The sequence below is a fragment of the Numida meleagris genome, chromosome 3 (genome assembly GCF_002078875.1).
Source record: "Numida meleagris isolate 19003 breed g44 Domestic line chromosome 3, NumMel1.0, whole genome shotgun sequence".
Taxonomy (NCBI): domain Eukaryota; kingdom Metazoa; phylum Chordata; class Aves; order Galliformes; family Numididae; genus Numida; species Numida meleagris.
Window position 1 is genome coordinate 16,695,012 of NC_034411.1, and position 10,324 is coordinate 16,705,335.

Here is a 10,324-nt window from a genome sequence, read left to right on the forward strand (position 1 = left end):
GACCGGCCGCCGTAGCGAGCGGCGGGCCGGAGCGCCTGCCTCGCAGTGCGGTCCCGCGGCCTGGCGCGACAGGTGTGCGGCCCAGCTTGGAGCCGGCAGCGCGTCGGCGCTCTCCTGGAAGCGAAGCGTGGGCCGAGGCGGGTAGCCGGGTGCCACGTTGCGCCCTGCTGTAACGGCGGGGCGCTTCCCAGACGGGCAGGGCTTTCTGCCTGCTGTAGCCGTGCGCTGACTGACGGGAGGGTCCGCCTTCCCGGCCTGAAGTTTTTGCTTTCTTACTTTACAGTATGAAAACCCATGGACGATCCCAAATATACTGTCAATGGCAAGAATGGGTTTGGCGCCAGTTTTAGGCTATTTGATTGTTGAAGAAAATTTCAATGTTGCACTAGGTGTCTTTGTTTTGGCTGGCGTAACGGATTTGGTATGTTGACGTGAGTTTGGAAATACTTTGGGGGTAGCGTGGGTTGCGGTGATCCCACTGCCGCGCGTTGGAGTTTAGAATCTATCTTGCATGAGAATTACACTCTGCAGGAGGAGACGAGGTTTATTGCGTGTGTTGCTTTGTGGCAATGTGAGTCCGTCCCTTGTGGGGGACGTGGTGCCAACCATCCCCAGGCGGGCATTGCCTGCTCCGTGCTCGCGCACCGGGGCTTCGCTAGTGCTGGCAGGTGTGCCCAGTGCACCCACCAGAGCAGTACTTGGCGAATTTCACATGTGCCTTTTAAAAGTCAGTTGTAGCGTTTGTTTGTTTGTGGGTTTGTCTGTTTGTTTGTTTTAAGTAATGAGAAGTGAACGTGTTTAAAAACTTGCAGAATCTGGAATGCAGTGGGGGGCTGGGGTGGGAAGAGCCAGACGAGGATCTGCTAACAGGCTGCCTCTCAGTTAGTGCAGCTGGATTGCGGGATGTTTGTGAAACCTCTCTGCAACAGCAGCATGTAAAAACTGCTTTTATTCTTTGCTTTTTAACACCGTATTATTGATTGTTGTTTTTTTCCAGTTGGACGGGTTTATTGCACGCAATTGGGCTAATCAGAAATCAGCTTTGGGAAGTGCTCTTGATCCGCTGGCTGATAAAATTCTCATCAGCGTGCTCTACGTGAGCCTAACGTGTGCAAATCTTATCCCAGGTGAGACAATGTCATGGCTTGCGCGCACTATATTAAAAGCTAATCCATTGTAAGTTAATGTTTCTTCTGTTTCTGGAAGGAAAACCATGCTTAGCTCACAGCTTGTTTTGCCAGTTGTACTTTGCTATTTGTTGCTAGTGAGTACTCAGACAAAACCCAGCTCCCTCCAGCCCAGACAAAACGCGTCACTGCTGCTTTCAAGTGTAACTTCTTCGAAGCTAGCTGTTACATCAGAGGATTTAAGATTTCTTAGACTGGCTTAAGCCGTCAGATGAAACCCTTTCAGAAGTCATGTTAAAAATTGTTGTGCAGTTGTGCCTAAAACTGTTTCAGAAGCTGACAGCGGTTATTTCTTGCTTCATGTTTTGTGTTCTTCTTGTCATGTTTTCTTTTTAATCTTGGACGTGGTTTTTCACTAGATCCTGTTGGCTTGGTTTTTCAGTTTCACTCACTTCCATGATCATTCTGAGAGATGTAGCGCTCATTGCTGCTGTTTTTTATGTGCGATACAAAACTCTTTCTCCACCGGTAAGTGTGTAAGATCAAACAAAATGTTATGAACATGTAATCTTTTTTTAGTGTGACCGAATCTTTTTCCATGCTTTTACGTGTATACATATCGAGTAAGTGTGTAACAAGTGGTAACCTAGAGATTTTCCTCAAGTCTTGATGGTTGCCACAGACTTGGGTGGGTATCCCAGCACTTGTTGTTGTGCCAGGTTTGTAAGCAGAACAGTATTTCATGGAATAAGTCTCAGCAAGATGAGCCAGAGCTACTGGTAGCTTTTTCTCCTACCTCTGTACGATGGCTAATAGTGCCTCTAAGGGCAGGAGCAGTGTAGTTCTCTCGTACTGTCATTGTTTTGTTGTTGTGTATCATGTGAAGATGTGTATCAAACGGAATATGCTAGAACTGCGTTTTTCTTTTCCCTTTCCTCTCCCAACAGAGAACGCTCAGTAGGTATTTTAATCCCTGTTACGCTACAGCCCAACTAAAACCAACGTTCATTAGCAAGGTAAGAGTAGTAACGTATTATAATAGATAATTTCTCCGTAGTTGGGGCAGCGTGTAGTTTGGAGGGAAGAGGCAGTTTCGTACTACTGAATACAGTTTGGAGGTAGTGCTGACTAATTTGGAGTCAACTTAAATCCTGACAGATTTTCAACATGAGAATCAGCCTGTACATAGGCTGATATTAAATGTGTAAGATGCTTCATTAAAAGAAGTTTCAAAATATTTTTTTCTAATTTTTTTTTAGTAGCACACAGGCTAATATGTAAGTAAGTAATGAAAACGCTTATTGGTATTCCTTGCGTAATACGCTTCATTTTGGTCATGCCTCTTACTTTGCTTTTATCAGATGAATACAGCGGTTCAGCTGATTTTGGTGGCGGCTTCTTTAGCAGCTCCTGTTTTCAATTATGTGGACAGCGTGTACCTGCAGACGTTATGGTAACCTATCTCTTCATCTTTAATTTTTCTATTTAAGATAATTTCATGTGCTTCGTAGGAAATGAGTAACTGAAATTAGTCTAGTTGTGGGAAACAAAAAGGTGATGCTCTGATGATCTCATAGACCCCAGTGGCTGAATTTTTATACATTTATTCTTAACTCGTGTAGCAACTATATATTTATTGTTACTTAATTTGTATAAGACTTGTTAAGATCCAGGAGTAAGAATGAAGAAGGAGGACTTCAAAAGAGCCATGGTGTACACAAGTGCAAAGTGTGTATTCAGATCAGTATAAAAGGCTGTACGGGTTGCTTATGTATTCATGCCATAAGTGCCCCTGAGAAAGGGCACAAATCTTGGTATCAGTAAAAACAGACAGGAAGTATTTTCTTACTTTGCTTTACGCTGTACCTACTACCCTTTTTAAAAGTCAGCGATTCCTCCTAGACTACAGGAAGGAAAGAGACGCATCAAATGAGAACAGGCCTACCAGAGTGTAGTGTAAGTGCTGGCCGTGGGTGTCACTGCCATCACTGGAGACCTGAACAGCTCATTGTAGCTGATGGCAGGTGTCACAAGTGGCATTATATCTCCTAAGGTGTTAGGTAGGAGTTCACAACCAAGAGGCTGAACTGCAGATAGCAGAATTACGTAGTAACTGAGTTGAAAGTAGTGGAAGATCCAGTGTTATTTGTCTTTTTTCAAAAAAAAAGTCACTAAAGCTTTTTAAGGAATAAGGAACCTTTATCTTAACAGTCAAATGTGTTTTTCACCCTGTTGGAAAGCTAAACCTGGAATTGGGTCTGTGAAAGACACACCTTGCTATTTCTTTGGGACTTTGCGAGAGTTACCATGCTGTGAGTAGTGAAGGAATGCTAGGTGTGACTTAGCAGGGTACTGTGTGAATACTCTAAAAATAGCGTAGATGAGCCTGGCAGTGCGTTGGCAGAGGGCTGTTACTGACTCACAACTGAATGGTGCCTGCCTTTGACACAGAGAGTGCTGCTAATTTGGAAATAAAGTGTGGTTATTACCTAATGTCTGGGAAAAGACCAAAAGAGGCTGAAGCCAACACTTGTGCTTTAGCTGTGGAACTTCTTAAAATAAAGATCAGTTCAAGTCTTTTGTATTTTTTTAACAATCCCCTTTCGTGCTGCAGAGGGATGGTTTCTCACATCAGTCAGTTCTCATGCCAGTAAAAATTATGGAGCAATTTTTTTTTAATGGCTACAAATATGGAAGCAGATTTGTTGTCTTCTCTCAAACAAGTGTTAATGTTTACTGTCATGCTTGAACTCAGATGGCTTACAGGAGCTATTTTCTTCAAAGGTGCGTCACAGCTTTCACAACGTTAACATCTGCATATAGCTATTACCACTATGGTCGAAAAACAGTTCAGGTGATAAATAACAAATGAAGTATTCTTGAAAGGACCTGGCAGCATGGTTTGCTGTACTGAAGAAGATGGTTGTAATGCAACTGGGCTTGTGATAAAGAACTATGTTTTTCTGCTCGAACCATGGCATCACAGTGAAATGAAGTTTGAACGTGTACTGTGTGTATATATAGAGACTTTTCAATGTATTTTTAATTTGTTTAAAAATAAGGTTCTTTATAAAAACAAATAAATAATGTTCTTAAACACATGGGTTACTAATTGCTGCCATACACGTTTTTAATAATTTTGTATTGTTTTTGAAGTAAGAAATACGGACTTTTCACCAGCTTTTTTAGCATCTTCGTACAATACACTGACTAGATCTGAGAAGAAAAAGCTGTTGTAAGAATTTGTCTTTGTACCTCAACCTAAGTCAATAAAGTAGCGTTGCTTATTAAGATTTATGACACGTGCAGCAGAACAAAGAATACCATCAAACAGAGTCTTCAAAAATTTAAATGGGAGTGATAGCAAATGCTGTTTTATTTTCTGGGGTAATATGGAGAGGCCATTGAAGAGTTATTTCTCTCCCCTGTCCCTTCCCTTTATATTATTTTTGTTTGTTTTTATATACAAGCAAGTGTTAACTGTGCTCACCAGAGAAGAGTTTTGAGTCTCAGAATGGCCAGCTGTGCCTTGAAGAGTCCATCCAAACCAAGTAGGCATGGAGTTATGTTTCTCATAATGTACTGATGATTTCTAGTGGTTGAAACAAATTGCATCTCCTGCATCTCCAGTTGCTTGACTTGGGACCTTTTGACCTTTGGCACTGACCCCCATGATCATTCTTCCCTGCTATGGAAGCAGTACAAGCCAGTTAAAATGGAAGGTCACTAGAGAGTTCCAATTTTACTTCTGATCACTATTCACTTCCACTTCTGGTTACACGTACGCTTCCGTTCCTTTATTACTTCTGGTTCCACTCCCACTTTCAGTTACGCTTGCGGTTCTAGCTTCCCTTTAACTTCTGGTCACACTTCATCTATTTCTGCTTCTGCTTATGTAGCAGCCGCCTTCTTCCCACTTTTAGTGGCTTTCTGCCTGCGTAGCAGTCTTCTGCCTCGGTAGCAGCTGTCTTTGGAAGTTCCTATTTCACTTCTTATCACAATTCCATTCAGCTTCTGGTTACACTTTCATTTTGATTTCCAGATATGGTACCACCTCCCATTGCACTTTTACTTCCAGTTTCACTTTTGCTTCCGGTTACAATTACACTTCTGGTTTGACTTCTGGTTCACCTTCCTTTTCCACTTTTACTTCTGGTTGCATTTTTTCTTAGCAGTTCTCTTTTGCCTCAGAAGAAGCCCTCTTCTTTGAATGTTCCTGTTTAACTTCTGATCTCAGTTTGGTTCAACTTCTGGTTCCACGTCCGGTTACAATTTTGCTTCCAGTTCCAGTTTCCCCCCTTTTCCACTTTGACTTCTGGTTCCATTTTTACTTAGCAGTTCCCTTCTGCCTTGGTATAAGCCTTCTTCTTTGAAGTAAAAGCATGACCAAAGCCAGCAGAAGTAAACGTGAAACTGGCAATGGAAGTGGAACTAGAGTGGATGTTCAAGTGGGACCAGGAGTAAAAGTGTAACCGGACACAGAAGTGTAATCAGAAATGAAACCACAAGTGTAACCAAAAAGTGGGAGTATAACTGGGAATATAACCAGAAGTGGAAGCGGAAATGGGTGCAGAAGTGGAAGAGTTGTGATCAGAAGTGAAATATGAACTTTTGAAGAAGATCATCGTAGAATGGCCTGGGTTGAAAAGGACCTCAAAGATCATCGAGTTTCAACCCCCTGCTGAGTGCAGGGTCGCCAACCACTAGACCAGGCTGCCCAGAGCCATGTCCAGCCTGGCCCTGAACACCTCCAGGGACGGGGCATCCACAACCTCCTTGGACAACCTGTTCCAGTGCGTCACCACCCTCTGCGTGAAAAACTTCATCCTAATATCTAACCTAGACCTCCCCTCTCTTAGTTTAAAACCATTCCCCCTTGTCCTATCACTGTCAACTCGTGTAAACAGTGGCTACTACAGAGGCAGAATAATGATAGGAGGGTGAAAGACAGCTGGTAGGATCCACCTTGGCATGCCAGCCTACCCCACCCTGGCATGGCTCAGGTTGGAAATGGTTGGCCTGGGACAGATTGGGTCAGCGAAGACTGGCAGGGCTTGTATTGGGATGGGTCAGCCTGGCACCAGTCAGCATGGCATGACTTGGCTTGGCCTTGCATAGCTTGGCTCAGGTCAGGGCATGTTGGATGGGGTCAGCCTGGCATGATAGTTTGGCTCGGGTTGGCACAGCTTAGCTTGATACCATAAATCGGTTGATCATGAAACTCTCTTAAGTTGGAATGTTAGGAAGCAGGCATTCTTTATTCTCAGTGCCAGATGCACAAGGGGATCCTTCTGCCTAATCATGCATCCCTGGTACAGAAGATCTTTCTTATGCAAAGGTTTTCCCAAGTTGTACGTACATATTCAATATTTCCCCCACATCATTAACATAGGGTTCTGCTTCCTTGCACATACTCAGTCTTTTTGTAGTGGTGGTCCTGGGACCATCTGGATGAAGTCAGTGCTCTTCCTCACTGTGTTTGGTGGTTGAACTCTGTATGGGAACCAGTGATTGAGCATCTGGTGAAGAGGCGTGGCTAGCCCTGGGAGCACAGGTGCAAGCAATCCACCTGTGTGACTGTATCTACCCCCCCTCCCTAGCCTCATTTAAGGGCTAGCAGCTGAGAGGGAAACATCTCTATTTGGAGATAGTTCCCCTCTGGAAGGTTCTAGTGAGCCTTCGCCTTTGAGACAGGGTAAGCTACTCTTCCATACTACCAGCCTTGTAATTAATATCTTTCACGGGTCCTCCTAAAATTGATTAGAGGCAATGTGTTACCTCTTTGCCTGATACAAACTCTGTCTTCACACATGCTCAAGTTAGCTCCTTGTCTTGATCGCACAATACTTGCTTTCACAAAATTAGCTGATTCAAGCAGTACTTCCTTATCTGCTTGGCCCAAGGAGTACAGTATATCATCATATCTACTTGTTTCAAGGGCAGAGATTCTTTCCGTTTTCTGAACAGACAACTGGGCTATCCATCAATGAGCATTAACAAGCTTAACACTACAACTTGTATCAGGCTCAGATTGGAGGTTGGCCCAGATCGGTTTGGACTGAATCAGTTCAGCTTGGCTCAGTTCAGAACAGATGGGGTAAGGTCATCCTAGTAGTGTTCAGAATGGCTCAGCATGGCACAACTTGGGTTGGCTCATGTTGGATCAGTTCAGCCTGTTTCGGTGCAGCATGAATGAGAATGACTCAGTTCAAGATGGCATGGCTCAGCCTAGCTTGGCTGGGGTCAGTTCAGCTTGGCTTGAAATAGACCGGGTCAGGTTAGCCTAGCACAATCCAGCAGAGCTCCATCTGGCACAGTTTGGCACAACTTGGCTCAGCATAGCATGGATCAGCATGGCTCAGCAGGTCATTGCTTGGTTCAGCATGGCTTGGCACAGATTGGCCTACCTTGGAACTGGTCGGTTCAGCTCAGCTCCAAAAAGACTAGGTAGAGTTGGCACAGCTCAGCTCTACAAGACTTGGGTTGGCATGGCTTGACTCAGGTTGACCCAGATTGGGTCACCCTGAGACAGTTTGGCTCGGCTGGGCTCAGAATGGATCGGGTCGAGTTGGCCTAGCATGATTTGGCACAGCTCTGTGTGGCTTGGACTGGCGTGGCATGGCAGAATTCAAAATGACTTGGCTCAAGTTGCCAAGAGTTTGCCCAGGGTGGATTGGCCCAGGTTTGTTCAGACTGGGTTGGCTTGGAACGGATTGGATCGGTTTGACCATGCATGGCATGGCTTAGCACAGCTCCAGCTGGCCTAGCACAAGTTGGCAAAGCTTGAACTTTAGTTGGCTTGGCATGTCTTGTAATGGGTCTACATGGTATGGGTTGACCATAGTGTTGACCTCCCCTATATAACATCCCTGTGTATAGTGCTCATCCCCACACACATAAAGCCTTTCTGTACTGTGCTTTCCCACACAATTTAACCCCCCACGTATATTGGTTGCCCCTCCACATAATACTCTCCCATATAGTGCTTGCCACCCCCTTACATTGCCTCCTCCTGCATAATGCCTTCCCATACAGTACCCTACGTATCTAAAACCACCCCATATAGCACTTGCCACCCACTCCCTATGCAAAGCCCTCTGTGTAGCGTGTGCCACCCTGCCTATACAAAGCCCTACCATTTAGTGCACACCCCAGCTATATAATACCACCCGTATAATGCTCTATCCTACCTATGTAAAACCAGCTCATATAGTGCTTGCCCCTCTCCTATAACCTCGCCCTGTATAATGTTCCCCCCCCATACAACACCCTCACCATATAATGACCCCAGATAGTGCTCATCCCCCCATACAATGACCCCTGTATAGTTCTCTGCCCCAGTCCTGTAACATCCCCTTATAACTAACTAGTTAACACTGTGACCCACAACTATTAAGTTATAATAAAGCAAAACTGTTCTAAGTGCTAACATGCTCTGGTCAGAGCTGTCATTATTTCCTTTGGCCACACATTGGGGACCCAAAGGACAGTAGTGGGTTCACCCAGCTGCAGCTCCTCATGGCACAGCTCTTCACTCTCTGCCACCTCCCAGCAGGATGGGAGGGAGAATCGGGGAAGAGTGTGAAGTAGAACCCATGGCTTGATCCCCACGTTGTGGGATTTAACAAGGGAAAGGTACTGTGTCTTTGGGAATAGGAGTCCACAGGACACCATCCCAGCAGGATGTGTGGAGCACCGTCTCTGTGGAGTTCTGTTGTGGCAGTACACTTGGGTCGATCCCTGCTTCAAGTTGCTGTAACAGGAGATAACTCCTCCGTCTTCTACTCACCACTCCGTCTCCCTGACATTTGGTACACAGAGCTCCTGACCAGAATGCCGAAAACTTAGAGAAACCTTTATAAGGCAGTGTATGAAACTGAAATGGAGCTCATATTTAGTCCTCAAGAATGAGGTACAAAGTGAATTCATGACTTAAGTGCAGAAGGCAGACACAGAGTTCTTAGGAGGTCTTCCACAGAGCACACAAAGCAATGGCCACAATGCTGAAACTAGCAGGTTTGCTACTGTAAAAGACAAATACTGGAAATAATGTTTTAAGTGCCTTCCGGTGGCTCTATACATTCTTAGGCAGGGATAGGAGAAGGGCAGAGAGCCTGTGCAGAGGAAGACCGCCCAGACCTTAGAACAAATGGCCCTGTATCACTAGCTGCAGGCACCAGTTCATGCAAGGATGGGTCTCCCCCTCAAAACTCTTCAACTTTCTTCCTTGCGATTCTGTCCTAGGAAAAGGCAGCTCGCTGGGGGCGGTGATCTGGTGCAGCCTTGAACAGCACGCCGTGCACGAGCCAGAGTTACCAAACAACCGACAGCAGTAACCAGGCGAGGGACCAGCGATAGCCCAGGTTGCTACCCAGGGGCAGAGGGAAAGCACGTCAGCAGGAGCTGCTGCGGCCACGGCCACCACCTCACCCCAGGTTTGTCCCAGCCCCCCCAGCAACAACTAATGGCTATAAGGATTTGGAGAAGGAGATACATTGCCTACAGACTTCCCCAGGACAACCAGAAAATATTTTTTTTCTGAGGAAAAGGGATGTCCCTGATATTTCCTAAAATGCCAAAGCAGTTGATGTACCTCCTGCTGACTCCCATCAGAGTCATGGCAAAGCATCTCCTTTCTTCTACAAAGGACCAAGGTTACATTAACTCACTGAAGCTCCTTGCCAGCTGGCCTTAGAATATGGAAGCAGCACCACAACATCCATCTTTGCTGACCCAGCAAAGGCGGATGCGGCCCTCTTCGGTTTGGTGAGAGGGGATCTGCTGAGGAGGAAGGTGAAGGCACAGGAGCACCACAGGCTCCTGGTGCAAGCAGCCTCTTCCCACATTTGGATTAGGGCGGTCCCTGCTGCCGCTATTGCAGCCGTTCTCCTGCCGCGTGGTGGCCGTGGTTCCGGCACGGCGCGGCCGTAGCCCGGCAGGTGGCAGCGCGGCACCGCCGCTGCTCCCCGCTGCTCCCCGCTGCGCGCTGTGCTTTTCCGCGCGAGTCCTTTTCTTTCACACGGAGTTTTTCACGCGCTCCCCACTTTGTTCCCGCGCTCCCCCGTTTCTATGCCTTGCGTCACGTTTCACTCTCGCTGGGCTTGAAGCCTCCATCCTCCTCCACGCCGCGATGATTCTCTGTTGCAAACGCTCTCCAAAGCGTACTGTAACTGCAGTATCATTGCTGGGATCGTTCG

At 46.0% G+C, this 10,324-nt stretch overlaps 1 protein-coding gene across 1 annotated transcript; it reads left to right on the forward strand.

The window, feature by feature from the left end:
• On the forward strand, positions 284 to 4,424 carry CRLS1 (cardiolipin synthase 1; the record flags this gene model as incomplete). The annotated part of the gene is given in 6 exon segments (XM_021389441.1): positions 284 to 421; positions 998 to 1,127; positions 1,570 to 1,655; positions 2,075 to 2,143; positions 2,489 to 2,580; positions 3,912 to 4,424. Coding segments are annotated over 6 exon segments (603 nt in total), but the record flags the coding sequence as incomplete, so codon positions are not given.